Source organism: Nannobrachium achirus (assembly GCF_963921795.1).
Source record: "Nannobrachium achirus genome assembly, chromosome: 11".
NCBI classification, from domain to species: Eukaryota; Metazoa; Chordata; class Actinopteri; order Myctophiformes; family Myctophidae; genus Nannobrachium; species Nannobrachium achirus.
This window is the reverse complement of record NC_137820.1, coordinates 10,984,285-10,999,776: the sequence shown is the minus strand read 5'-3', so window position 1 is coordinate 10,999,776 and position 15,492 is coordinate 10,984,285. Positions and strand designations below refer to the sequence as shown.

The 15,492-nt window shown below is 39.8% G+C and overlaps 1 protein-coding gene across 1 annotated transcript in view; it reads right to left on the bottom strand.

Annotated features, from left to right (window-relative positions):
* Positions 1-3,637: 3,637 nt before the first annotated feature.
* Positions 3,638-15,492, bottom strand: part of LOC308293750 (alanine--tRNA ligase, cytoplasmic-like) — a 40,832-nt gene continuing 28,977 nt past the window's right edge. Inside the window, exons 16-20 of the mRNA XM_080736370.1 lie at positions 14,253-14,361; positions 11,501-11,614; positions 10,488-10,694; positions 5,385-5,498; positions 3,638-4,856 (exon numbers count right to left, since the gene is read on the bottom strand). Of these exons, the coding sequence (XP_080592496.1) occupies positions 4,677-4,856; positions 5,385-5,498; positions 10,488-10,694; positions 11,501-11,614; positions 14,253-14,361 (724 nt within the window). The 3' untranslated portion in view covers positions 3,638-4,676. The remainder of the gene's footprint in view (positions 4,857-5,384; positions 5,499-10,487; positions 10,695-11,500; positions 11,615-14,252; positions 14,362-15,492) is intronic.

The following is a 15,492-nucleotide window of genomic DNA, read 5'->3' as shown; positions in this document are numbered from 1 at the left end:
CAATGAAGACATAAATAATCCTGAGTGAAGGAGGCCATATCTTCACCGATCAACACAATGTAATTATAATGCATCCAGTTAACAAAAAAACTATACCAGCTTCTGTGTACTTAGAGCTAGTACATGAAGTTAATCATCATAACATCATCTACATGATACAGCTGTACACAGTACATTGTCATACAGTTTCTTACACTACAGGTTAAATGGAATTGCAGTAGGTTTTTCATTCTAGAGAACCTCCAAAACACATATTATTGTGTCAGTTTGAAAGTAGGTCAATTGACTTTCTTGCAATACAATGTTAAAAACAAATCAGGGTATGTGTATTATTCTTATATCCGGCCGTTACAATGACAAACCGCAGACAGTGGGGCTTACAGCCATACATGTGAGAATCAATAAAACCAATAAATAAGGCATCGTTCCCATAGTTTATGGTCTGCTCTTACCCCGCAGACCTTTGCTCTTCAGCAAGATGCTCAACTACAGTACAATTTGTATTTTCAATGACTGCTGAGGCCACACTGAAAATAGAAGTGAGGGAGCGAGAACAAGAGAGCAAGAATGAGGAACTTATGGATATGTATAAGAGAAGGAGAATGGGGGTGAAACAGAAAATGGGCGAGAGGGAATAGAAAAAGAGAACTCACTCTACTGTTCTGTCCTAAATTAGATTGGAGTTTCACTGCAGCTCTAATGTGATGTATTTCACTTACATGTGACACACATTGGTGAGTTTTTTTTCCTGGGGCGTTCATAACATAAAGTAGGTCTCCTCTCCTCCTGCTAACCCAATAGACCCATCTCTCTCCCACGACTGTCAAATGTCTCGTTTATAGGGAAACAGAGTCAAGCATTCGGTCTTTATTGTCATTATTGCCTCATGACTGTGAAATGACTGCTATAGTTCATAGTGGAACAAAGGTTGTGACTTTGGTTGTGAGTGTTATTGGCAATATTTAACTTAACTCCATTTGCCATTTCCCATCTCCCTGTATTAAAGAATCGATTCCTCTGCCCAAAGAACACATGACTTTGCTCAACTGCTTTACAAAATGTAAACTCAAGTAGGCTACATCATCACGTATACAAGACCAGATCTGTACCAGTTTAATAACACCCAGCCATGGATTGCAAAAGAAGCCAATGTATGAGATCCGTCTTAAATTAGATCCATGTTAAAGCTACTCACTGGCTCACTGTTCTAAATTAGAGCAGCAGAGAATAGAATCCTCGGTATACCAATAACTCTGTGACCCATTTATGGTGCTGCCTTGAAGGTACTGTAGCAGTTGTGCATCACCACCTAATGCAAGAGGGATTTAAAAGCATACTGGTGTAAGGGTGACTCCCGACATCACTTTTCAAAGGCAGGATTCCCAAAACAACCACAACAACTGTTTATTATTGTGATGTTGTATCTGCTTATTGTAAATCGCTTTGGATTAAAAGCGTCTGCTAAATGCCTAAACTGTAAACTGTAAACTGCTGGTTTCAGTCAAGATTCATTTTAGTTTAGGTATTTTCAAATTATGCTTACACTCTTGGATTTTTCCAAAAACTAAATGGGATGGCACCCCAAAATTGAATATGTATCATACTGTATGTATCAAACAACCCATATCCCTTTCTCCGTGTGAGAAAGCCACAATAAGAGCCACTGAACGTCAGTTACAGTATAAACTCAATAAATGTAATTTAGTTGAAAACAGTGAATGAGGTTTAAGTCTGAGAACCACTATCTTCTACATTTGTGTGCCTCGTTTACATAGGACATTAAAATCCTAGTGTCAAAGTAAGTGGATCAAGAGCCTATATTTAGACAGGTCAACAAGTTGACTTTTAGCAAAAGGTCAACTCGTGTAGGATTGGACGTTTCTGTTTAGCCTGGGTTGAATTGACAAAAATCTGTGCCTTGGATGCTTGTCTACACAATTTCTAGTATCTTGTATCTGCACTGGGATTTTAATACCAAATGTAAAGGAGCTATTTATTTTGTATTTAGCTCATTCAGGAAGTCCATCTCCCACATTTCTTATGGTTGGACGTACCACTTAATTCTCAACCCTCTGACGTACAAAGCTGATTTTGCAGGAAAAAATTGGTACGTTGATATGGTCAATACAGCCTGCAGCGGAGATCAAAGCTGAAAACTCGGACAAAATGAACATAGTTAGATGGAGAAAAGAGTATTAGTATATCTGAAGGAATATTGCTTCAGAGGTTGCCAGCATATCCTTAATTTTAGGGCTGTGAAGTTGTTCCGTTAGGGCAGTCTTGTGTATTTTTCTTGCATTAGATCACTGGTTTGGTTTGTGTTGAACAGTATATCTATATTTATAGTTGGTTGCAGGCTATGTTGCACATCAACAAATGCAGATCTCGTAGCTTGTAGATCAGCTACACCGGCATTCAACCAAGTATAAATCATCCTATTGCAGACTGTACATATCAAAAAGACTTTAAGGCTACCACATGCGGTTACACCTCGCCACTCCGACATGTCTCCTTTCCGACACTAACCCTATCTCTAACCCTTACCCTAAACTTAACCCCTATGGAAGTGTCGCCACTCCGACAATAAGAAGTCAATTTCGGAGTGGCGACATGTCGGAATGGAGATCGACACCCCCACATGCATACAATAGAAACAATTTTGGAGTGAACGAATCATCAGCAGTAAATCTTTTATATATGTTTTTGTATGTAAACTTACACGGTAATATCAAAACTACAACTACTGTACAAAATACTGCTTGGTGCATAACTTTACCTGTAAGGGATCTATAAGATAGATTAAAATTCAGTGGAATAGTCTCATAATGAGGACAATAATACAAGGAGTGGATAACAGTGTCAAAGCATCAATAGCCACACAGTTACTGCTGTATGGTGTTATTTTACCGTGTCAGTATTAAAGAACATGGTCTCAGTAAGTTTAACCTTTCATTTTGGGTGGTTTGCGTCAGTCCACATCACTGTACAGTCCTTGCGTTGTTGCCTTGTTGGTTAGTTATGCCTGATTTATGCTTTGGTGAAAAAGCACCTGCGACATGTAACTACAGTACTACACAGGTTTCTTCTGTTCGAAACATGTTTTTGTCGTACGACGGACATGCCCACACAGCGCTTTGTTACTGAAGCATCTATCAGGTTGAAGACTGCCACTGGATTAAGCCAGTACATTTGTATTTACTACATTGAACCTGAATCTGTATCATTATGTGATCATCACAGACTGCATCTTATTATGCTATTGAACAAATAAATCCTTCTTTAAACATGACTTGGTTGTCAGCTTTAACCAGTTAACTCTCTACAAAATGTTAGGGCCCAGATTTGTAGTAGTATTTGAAACCTACTGTATGAGGATTTTTAGAAACCCTACTCGATTTTTCCTTGCAGTGAGGACAAAGTGAATAATCGATTCATGGGCTGAAAAATGAGGCCTTTCAAATAACTATGCTACCTTGTATCGAGTTGGTAAATGTGGTAAATCATCCGAATGGAAATAATATCTATATTATTTTAAGATAATCTTAATAACTAAATGTTATTGGAGCAGTCAGCACACACACTGTATTCATTGAATAGTTATTAGAGGAAAACAGAACATGTTTTTGCATTCATCAGTATTTATTCTGTGTTCATCTATGAACTTCTCAGACATGGATAAGTTACAATGATAAAACAAGTCGTTTCAGTGTCAGGACAATGACTTTCCACAGAACTATAACAAGTGTGTGTTAATATGCATTTACTATTAGTCACTAACAAGAACGCAGCACCGATTGGCTTATAACTGTCAACGGGGCAACCAATCACAGGGGAGAACACAGGCTTTCGCAGACAACACCCCTCAATGATGATTTTGTAGATGGTTGAAGAATTATCAGTGGAATCATGAACTACATTGGTAAACCTTCCCAGTCCTTTCAGCATTAAATATGTCAAATTCACTTTGTGCTTGGACCTCGCTAGCTTAATTATCTGTGAGCAGAAGCCAAGCAAAGGAGGCATGATGAGGTGCCCAAAAAAAAAGAGTTTGTACAATTCATCAAAAGCATCAAAGCAGCAAACGTTCCAGGGACTTGTTTGAGATGAGAAACAACATAAGAGCAGGAAGTAAATAGACAGAGAGGGGCAAAATGGACATAAGGACCCCATAGGACGGGTGCTACTGAACATCATTAGCTTTTATAGCTGTCATATATAGACCACAGACAAAATGAAGCTACATGCACCTGTCTATGTTGTTGTTTCCCTTTTAAAACCGTTTGTTCCTAGGCAGGTTTATTTATGACTGAGTTCCCAGAGAGGAGAGGACCATTTCAATGTAATGAGTCTGAATGATCTTCCTACTCCAATAAATCTGTCATGGTGTGTCTGTTTACCATTAGGCACAGCCGCGTCAGTGGTCATATTTCAAACAGCAACGGAGGGGAAAGCAGCAATCTCATTCTGTACCAACCACAGTATCGTATCAGTGATAACTTAAATGGAAGCAAAACAAGACTGGTGGAAGGAAGAAGGGAAGATAGAAAGGAAGAATAAATGGAGGTTCCCTCTCTCTCCTCTCCCCTTCTCTCCTCCACCGCCACAGATCCCACCATTCATTCTGACTCTCACATCCCAGTCTGCTCCACCCCCTCCCCCTTGTACTTCAACACCTCCTAGTTCTCTCCCAGCTTGAGCCGTGCAAACTCGTTGGCCATCTGTAGCGCCTCCTCCAGGCGGTGTGTGTTCTTGCCGGTGGCCTGGGCAGACGTGTCCTTGCCGCCGCCTTTGCCGTCCAGCACTTCCTGGAGCTCGTCAACCCACTCTTTGGCCTTCAGACCACGGTTAGCCACGTCCTGGCGATGGAGGAGAAAGATAGACAGAAAAATAAGAGGAATCAAGATTGAGAGTGAAAAAGAACAGAGATAAAGAGAAATAAAAAACTAAGCCCATAGAGTACCTACCTCCCCTTTTCCTTTGTAAAGGGAAAGGGGAGGTCCTTTCCTTTCACTTTAATACTATTGTTTCTTTTTCCCTTGTTTTATTTCAATGTTATATGAGATACATAAAGTGGTTCCTGTGTAAATAAGGCGAAAAGCTTACTAGGATCTCCTTTTAGTTGACATTGTACCAGTGATTTGTACTGTCATGAAACTGTAGTTTTTCCTATGCAAACTTCAAATAAATTCTTCAATCAATCAATCAATCAATCAATCGAGAAATATCAATGGAGAGAAAGGACAAATGAGAAATAGAGACATTGAGAGAGGATGAAATAAGAAGAAGCTGTACAGTGATATATGCACGTGTGTGGTGTGTGTGTGTGTGTGTGTGTGTGTGTGTGTGTGTGTGTGTGTGTGTGTGTGTGTGTGTGTGTGTGTTACCTGTGGGACTTGGCATAAACAGATGATCTTGCCAGCATCCTGGTCTACAGTGAAGAGCATGGCAGCAGTCTGTGGTGATTGGGTCTTCAATAGCTTCAGTGACTCATTCAGAGCCTGCAAGAGAGGAGGGGAGGAGGAGCAAGGTGAAGGAGGGATTCGCAGACAGGTTGGGAACGCAATGACGAATGGTTAGTTTCAACCACGAGAACTAAGTGAGCCGAGTCAAGTTTTTCACAGGTTCTGGGTTTGTTTCTATACACTATGATGGCTCGGTTCTCAGAACCTAATTTGGGACCTGCTATGTCTACGGTATACTAGTAAAACTCAAAACCTTTTTTTTTACAAGGAGTTGTAGAAGTTTCTACGTTTTATAATTTTGTATGTTTTTTTATACGTTTGTTTCAGGGGTGGTTCTGGTTTTAATGGAAGTGTAAATAAAAATGCAAAACACATCAACTTCACAGGTTCTATAAAGTTTCAGGTAATGGAAGGTCAAGGTTCTGGATTGCCCATCATAGCTGTCAAATAGTGAGCAGACACATTAAGAGAATGATCGGAGGGAGTGAGAAGAGGGAATGTCTGTTTTGGGATTTAACATGATCTTGGTTGTGGGATCAATACAATGCTGCTCAGCTCCACGTTGTGATACGACACCATATAATGAGCCATTTCTTAGTTCACACACGATCCTCAGAGCTGCGTCTGGGGACAGACACTCTCCATCACCAGACAGACTGGCCGATCAAATGGCAGGATGAGACACAACTTGCGGTCCGGGGAGCTGTACTGCATTATGGTCATTACAGTGCTATAATTAATCTAATCACCAATTCATTCTGTGAATCATCAAGAGTGCTTTTAACGTCGTTTAGAGCAACATTAACTATTTTATAACGTCCATCAACGAATAGGAAAAAAGCTGATCTAGCCAGCAGTTCTGAGGGTATTTTACAGTGTAGACTAGAGATGCATCACGGTTTACAGTTTCAAATGGAAAACTGAACAGAGCATTAGTTTGCTGAAGAACATGCATACATATACTGTTGATGCAATCCCCATCCACCCCTCCTATTTCCTTTGTATTGGAAGAGAATTGTCCATGAATGAATGAATGAATGAATGAATGAATGAATGAATACATGATTTTATTTTCATATCTGGCTGCCTTTCACAGCCCGTCCCTTACGGGATTATTCAGACAATTTAAATAACAGTTTTTCAAGTGCCAACATGCTGACACAAAAATGAATAAATAAACAAAATAAAATGGTCCCATCCTAATTTACAGTACAATAATAAGACAGAATAAAGCCATAATAAGAAATAATGTGTTGGTAATTAGAACTAATATTATTTTATTAGACAGAAACAAAGACAGAATAACAGAAAGAGCGAATACATTCTCTGGCACCGCCAACTGTTGCAGAACTGCTGCGGCAGCCACCGCACGGACCGGCAGTTTACTGCGGCGGGACCTGCCGGTCCGTGTGGCAGCCGCCGGTCCTACGGCCAGGACTGCCGGTCAAACTGCCGGTCCGTGCGGCGGCCGCCGGTCCTATCGCCGGCGATGCAGCGCCACTGCCGGTCGAACTACCGGTCGAACTGTCGGTCGTGCGGACGCGGCAGGTGCCGGTGCCAGAGAATGTATTCGCTCTTTCTGTTATTCTGTCTTTGTTTCTTTAATAAATTAATATTAGTTCTAATAACCAATACATTATTTCTTATTATGGCTGTATTCTGTCTTATTAGTGTACTGTAAATTAGGGTGGGACCAATACAATAATACTGCATACTGTATACTTCTGATCAAAAGTACATCAATAGGCGAGAGAGAGAGAGAGAGAGAGAGAGAGAGAGAGAGAGAGAGAGAGGCACAAAGATAGAATGGACAAGAAACAGAACAAGAAACACACTTGAGTGATAGGTTGGTATGATCAATCGCAGTGCCACAGTCTATGTATAAGTTGCATGTCTTCTTTTATTCCAGGCTTTATGTATGAAATTGGAGATTGCGACAGTATGGTTATCAAATAAATCTTTAACTAAATCGAATGTATAGTTATCAATTAAATATTTAACTAAATCACTGTCCACTGTGTCCAGGGATTTACCAAAAATCTGATCAAAAAGTGTTTTTCTTAAGTCATGATAGAAAGGGCAGTACAATAAAAAGTGGGTTCCATCCTCCACTTCATCAAGGTCACAATATCTACAAAGCCTTTGGTCTACTTTTGTTCCTGTGTATCGTCCCGTTTCAATGTGTAGTGGCAATATTCCAAAGCGAAACTGTGCACACAGAGATCGCTGGCTCTTAGATAGATCATACACAACATATTTTTCACATTCATACACAGTTTTAAACTGACGGTAGGTATGTAATTTAGTTTTGGCATTTAATTCTTCCAACCATTTATGACTATATTTTATCATGGCCAATTTCTTGAACATCCTCACATTCACCCTCTGCCTGCGAATGCACAGATGCTTAAGTCCATAATCTTGGAGAAGATCAGACATTTTCTGTGCCCAATAGCCTCCTGTTGAAATATCCCACCTGAAAATCCTTCTTGCCACCCTATCATATGGCAGGTCAAGCATTCTGTTCCACAATTGTACCACATTAATCTTCCACCGAACCTCACATGGTATCCATCCTATATCACCATTAACAGCAGCTACAGGGGCAAATTGATTAACTCCCAGAAAATATCTAATAGCCCTATTGTGCACATCTACACTTTTGCTAAAATTTGTAGGTGTGAATCCCCAAACTCCAGAGGAGTAATCCATGATAGGACAGACGCAAGACTGGTATAACTCAGTATATTTAGCATATCCCATATACTTTAAATTTTCATTTTTTCCGATGATACCTCCTAATGCTCTGCTTGCCAAGTCTGCCAGCACTGATGTACCATGTAAAAATGACATATGTTCATCAAAGATAAGTCCAAGGTATTTGTACTTGTTTGTGAATTGAAGTTTGTTACTGCCAAAGTTGAATTGATATTCACTTATTTTCTTACCTGGTTTTCGAAATTCCATAACCTCTGTCTTTTTTAGATTAATCAATAGGCGCCATCTCTTACACCATCCATCAGCACAAGTTAACATTTTTTGCAGGTCATATTCATTTTCTGCCATGAATATTAAATTGTCTGCATGAAGCAAAAGGCTCACCCTCGTTTCCCCACATATTATTCCCACTCCCAGCTGTTTTATTTCTTTTGCTAAATCGTTTATAAAAATAGCAAAGAGAGTTGGGGAAAGAGAATCCCCTTGTTTAACTCCTGATGGGGTGGGGAACCTTGATGTATAATGGTCATTTAACCTGGCACAGGCCACAGGTGCCTTATAAATAGACTGGATGGCAGAATAAAAGTTTCCATTAATTTCTAATAAAAGAAGTTCTCTATCCACACAATCAAAAGCTTTTTGGAAATCAATAAAACATGCAAAGGTTGATCTATTTTCCTGGATTCTATTTCTAATTATAGTGCTTACTGTGTGTATATGATCTATACAGGCCCTATTCTTACGGAAACCATTTTGTTCATCTTCTAAAAGGTGATTATGTTCCAAGAACGTCATTAACCTACGGTTTAGAATAGATGAGTACAATTTATATATTGTGCTAAGTAGGCTAATATCTTGGTAATTTAATGGCACCCTTGGATCATCTTGAGAGTTCTTAGGGATTGGGTTTATAACAGATTTAAGCCAGATGGAAGGCAGAATACCAGAGTTAAAACAACATTTAAATAAACCATATAAGACCTCAAACAATTTAGGTGACTTGAGCACCTCGTTGTACAGTTCTTCAATACCCAGGGCTTTTCCTCTTTTAGCATTGTCAATTGCTTGTTGAACTTCGTCCCTACTCAGCGCTCTGTTCAGATCGTTGTCACTGTTTTGTTCATCTAAGTTTCTCTTCTGTGAGGATCTATCGGCATAAAAGCTCTCATCAAAACCTATATTAATTTTTGACAAAGGACCAGATCCCTTCTCCCATTCCCCAATCACAGTTTCTAAATTTGAAGATCCAGTATCATCCTTCCTTAATTCTTCATGAATTAATTTACATAATTCATCATACCACTTATCCAATTCATCTTGCTTTTGGGCCGAAACTTCTAGTTTGCTAATTAAATTCCTCATTGCTACTTGAGCCATATTGGAACTAAGGAAGGCCCCAGAGATATTTCTCCTAACCTGTTTTTTTGTAGGTTGTGTAGGAGATGCGACATTATCAGATGTAGATTCTACAAGCTCAACATGAAATTTCATAAACAACAGAGAGTGGTCTGGCACTCGACAACGATCTCTTTTTAAATCATTACACCCAGTATTTTCCACCATCTCATTTGCCAATAAAACTTTAAATTCAAAACAATTCATCAGACAGTCAAAAGGGGTGATAATGTAATCCACAATTGCTTTTCCCTTTGAAGACACGGATGTAAAATTATCCTCCAAAGGACAGATCCTACCATTGACTACACACATTTTTGAGTCTCTTAAGAATACAAGCAACATTTTTCCATGCTTATTCACAACATCATCTAAAGCAACTCGGGATGGAATACTATCAATATCCGGAATGAAATCGTTTAATCCACCTATTCTCGCATTTAAATCTCCACATATATAAATGGCATCCATCTCTGAGCATAAATAAACTTGACTTAATAAATGACAAAAAAATAAATTTGCGTCTCTGCCCCACAGAGATAATTCTGGAGGTAAATAACATGAGAATATAACAAAAGAGTATTCCAAATTCGTATGCTTAAAAGATAACCCGATAATTCCATCCATACATTTGTCAATTATTTTAATTGTATATTTTGCAAATAAACATGATTTTACAAGGATCCCCACTCCCCCCGACGCTCTTTTTGCTCTTACGTGTGTTATTCTATTGTTTCCGAACCATTTGTATCCTTTAATGACAATAATGCCCTCTCCACGTAGGTGAGTTTCATTCAAAGAAATGATGCATGGATCTAGTGATTGTAGAATAACTGTTCTGAGTTCATGGTTATTAACTGTCCAGCCATTTACGTTCCAATGTGCGAGTGAAATTGATTCTCGTTCACCCACCTTGGCGGAGGCGCCACTCTCCATCGCCATGACGAGCAGCGGTTGGTTGGGGCTGCCGTCAATCACCTCCTTGGTCTTTTCCAGGACTCTCTTCTGCACTTCGGCCTTACTGGCGCGGTCCAGGTCGTCCATGGTCTTCTTCAAGGCCTTCAGAGCTTCTCTCATCTCGTCTTTCTGCCACTGGGAGATCACTGCTGTGCCAAGGGACTACACACACACACACACACACACACACACACACACACACACACACACACACACACACACACACACACACACACACACACACACACACACACACACACACACACACACACACACACACACACACACCAATGTTGTTTTTGACAGCACATTTTGATTTTGTTTTAGTCAAAGTCTTTTGAATAAAATGTCATTTAATTTTAGACATAATTTAGTCACCTGAAAAGTTTTAGTTTTAGTCTAATTTTAGTCGACTAAATATCATACATTTTTAGGCGACTAAATCTACAGCTGATTCAGTCAACTAAAATGTATTTTGGCAGGCCTTGGTGGCATCGTAATGACTGATTTTACACTTGGTTGCTGCGACGCGTTGTGAGCTTGTAGATCGGCTATTTTCAGCGCGCAAAACCTGAGAGCAACCAAACATAATATGACTCTCTTCTCCGCTAGTCCCTCCCTAACGTTTTAGTCTAGTTTTTATTTTGTTGACGAAATTGTCAATATATTTAGTCTCAGTTTTAGTCATCACAGCTTAGTTTTTATTTAGTTTTTTGTCAGTGAAAAAAAATGCAGTCGACAAACATTTTTCGTCATAGTTTTAGTCGACGAAATCAACACTGACACACACACATACAGATCTGTTCAGTGCATTTTGACAGACCTTCCTTTCAGTAAATCATTTTTCTAAAATTCAAGAGCTGGCTATTGTATATCACTCACACACACGTGTGACTGACCAAAGTCAAAATCTAAAGATGTCTTAACCGCACCTAACCTAACAGCACACAACACAATCAGATTCTTACTTCTGTCATGTCAGCGATTTCTTTCTGGACGTCCTTGTTTGGGGCTGTCTGAGCCTTCACCTTTTCACCCAGCAACGACAAAGACTGACGCAAGGCATCAGCTTTCCTCTGGGCCTGGAGAGAGGCATGGTGATGGGAGAGAGAGGGAACAGATGGGGTAGATTAGAGGTGAGAGAAAAAGACACAGAGAGAGTGAGGAGAAACAGATTGGGGAAGCGGTGAAAGTTATAAAGTTACAATTAGGGCTGTCACGATTATGACATTTTACATGACGATTATTTGTCACTCAAATAATTGCGATTAAGGCTTTAATTGTGTTTTTTTGTCGTTGACAATTACATTTCTGTTTGGCTTTTAGGCTTTTAAGTTGCACATGGCAGATATGACACAATCAAAATATACAAAGAAATTACTGACATATTTGACAACTTTACACTTAAAAAGAACATTGATAGTGGAAATAGCCGATCTACAAGCTCACAACACGTCGCATCGCGACGCGTTGTGAGCTTGTAGATCTGCTATTTCCAATATTTTGGACTTTTTTTTTTTTTTTTTTTTAATATGAACATTTTTCAACATGGAAACAATTATGACGATTATGAAAAATAATCACGTTTATGTCAAATAATCACGATTAGACGATTATGTAATAATTGTGACAGCCCTAGGAAGCGGTGAAAGTTACAAAGTTACAATAACAGTATATCAGTCTTTCCTTATTTTTCCCTGGGACTCTGTACCGTCTGCCAGAGGGTAGCGGTTCGTATTCTGAACACAGGACATGGGAGGGGTCGGCAATTATTTTCTTAGCTTTCCTAATTACAGTTTCCTCAAGTATACTGTACTGCAGGGGTTTTCAAAGTGGGTGACGGGCACCCTGGGGTGCAGCGAGATCATTTGATAATATTTGGAATTTATTTGGACACTTGAAAAAATATTTAGTATCATTTTAAACTTGAAGTACAAAGATATTTTCAGTCAGTTCTAACCAAAATGGCTATTATCTCAACGTTTTCTTCACAACATAATCACTAAAATATCGTCACTGTCGGGCAGAATTTGCAGAAACCTCGTATCTCCAAGTTTCAAATGTGTACGTCTTTTGGTAAAGCAAAGCCCTGCTTTATCATACAAGACTGTCGCACAAAACTAGTGAAAACAGCTGATCTACAAGCACACAACGCCTCTCGATGCGAGGCGTTGTGTGCATGTAGATCTGCTGTTTTCACTAGTTTAGTACATCGTATAGATGATAAATACAAAACGAACAGTTTTGGACATACAAGGTTTCCACCCGACAATGACGATATTCTATAAATTTAAGGTGCTGGGAGTGAAACTTATAATGTAGGGGTGCCTCGGATTAAAAAAATATTCATGGGGTGCCCTGAGACAAAAAGGTTTGGGAACCCCTGCTGTATTGTATGCCAGATATGGTGACTCAGCAGAAGAATGCGACCTGTATTTGATGTAGGGCTGGCTGATATGGACAATATCAACACTGAACATACAAGGTCACAGAGTCTGACCACAGTGCGCCTTATCTCAAGCACAGAGCAGCCTCACACAGCAGCCAGTTAGAAAGAGAGGCTGCACAGCCGTGGAACAGTCACTGAATGCTGAACACTGGACTCTGGACACAGCATCAACAACACACCTACAGTACGATCATGATAGATCTTGTAATGCAGGGCATGTACACTCAAGTCCAAGGCTGTATAACGTGTTTTCATCTGTACCGCTTGGATTAAACAAATCAGTTTAATCCATTAGAATAATTGATGTTAATGGAATAATCAATTGCCCAAAACAGCAAACAATTGCAACACGCCGTGAGCTTCTAGATTGGCTATTTTTGCACGACACATTGATGAGACAAAGTATTAAATGGGGATTAAGTTGTTAATCAGACGAATCAATTTGCAAAAACAAAAACAATTAATGTTTTAACTAAAAAAACTAAAATGTATGAAAAGGAAATGTGCTGCAAGATTATTAGATTAACTGAAAAGTAATCAATAGAATAATGACTAAATAATCTATAGTCGCAGCCCATGTACTTTGTGCAAGCGAGCACACGAATGAGGGGCAGTGGCTGTGTCTTGTTTTTGTGTAGTCATGTCCGTGCGTGTGTGTGTGTGTGTGTGTGTGTGTGTGTGTGTGTGTGTGTGTGTGTGTGTGTGTGGACAGGGAATTACTACTTTGTGGGAACCTCATGTCCCCACAAAGATAGTACAATCGGAGGAAAAAATCACACTCGTGTGAACTGAGCGGTGGTGTGTGTGTGTGTGTGTGTGTGTGTGTGTGTGCGTGTGTGTGTGTGTGTGTGTGTGTGTGTGTGTGCAACAGCGCCCCTCCCTTAACATGTGTGGTCAGAAAAGGTTACTGCAGGAGTGCAGGCTACGGACACGGAGACAGACAGACAGACAAACAGACAGACCCACACACACGGCCACGTATAGGAGCGTTGTGACCACCGCTCAAAAACCATGTGGGGACAAATTAATAGGTCCCCACAAGGTGTTTAGGGGTTAGGTTAAGGGTTAGGGTTAGGGTTCAAAATGAATGGAATGTCCCCACAAATATAGTAGACTATGTGTAATGTCCCCACAAAGTAGCAATTGCAAACCTGTGTGTGTGTGTGTGTGTGTGTGTGTGTGTGTGTGTGTGTGTGTGTGTGTGTGTGTGTGTGTGTGTCATTGTGAGTGTATGTGCATGTCTATCTGTGTGTGTCTGGCGCGTTGCTGACCTTCTTAGCCTCGTCTCCCGTTACAGCAACGATGCGTCTGATGCCCTTAGCGATGGCCTCCTCTGAGACGATGACAAAGGGCGCAGCGTGACTGGAGTTCAGCAGGTGGCTGCAGGAGGGAGATGGTGGCAGAGGAGGAGAAGGCAGAGTGGACATAAAACGCTAGCACACTGAGGGCTCATATGCGAATAAGTGCTTTTATTGCACCAAATATAAGTGACGTTTCGAGCACACTGCTCTTCTTCAGACTTTTAGTATCTACCCGTCGCTCAGCACCTGCCCAACTTGGGTTAGGGATGTGCATGTCAGCTCCCTTTTTTCAGAGTGTACATTTAACCCATTTAGGCCTAGAATTATTTAATGCTTTAACTATTGAAAAATAGCAGATATACAAGCTCACAGCGCGCTGCGAGCTTGTAGATCTGCTATTTTTGAAAAATCGTGATTTGAATATCACGATCACAAAGTCTTTGAATATATGTCTTTTAAAAGCGAACATTTGTAACTCAAATCTCTGCTTCTGGGTGGTCCCTGGAACAACATATTTTGAGATGGGGGCCCGCGGCCAAATACATGTAATTTTGGGGGTCCTTGACATGAAAACGTTCCGAGAACCACAGATTCAGAAGAAGGATTTAGAAGACATTTATAGAATCGGGTAAAAAAAAGACTTGCACAAAATGTTAACGATTTTTCAAAAATAGCAGATCTACAAGCTCGCTGTGAGCTTGTCTGCTATTTCTTAATAGTTAATAATGGTTCAAGTGGTTCAAATCTAAAGTGACACAGATTTGCGTTCAGGCCTAAGCACAAAGTGTAAAAAATACCTGTAAAGAAGTATACAGAGTTCGTGACGTTGCTAAAGATCAAACAGCAAAGACAATGTTGTGAAAGCGTAATGTGTACGTACAGACAGACAGTCGTTTCAATAAATATTAGTGCAGTGCCTCTTTTTAGTTGAATAAAACTCTGGAGTTTGATGACGATATAAAGAGCTGATTTAGATAGACCACATTAAGTCCAGTTTCATTTAAACTAACTTGATGTTGGTGGAAGGAAAAAGGGGAGGCAAGACAGATTTGAGCTAAATTATTATTAATAATAAAAAAAAAAGCATAATCAATAAATACTGTATTTGTTCTTATATTTAATTTCTAGTACTGACTGTCTGCTTTGAAATAACCATCTACTATACACTGCACATAAAAAACGGAACCACACACAGACAGCAAAAATGCCA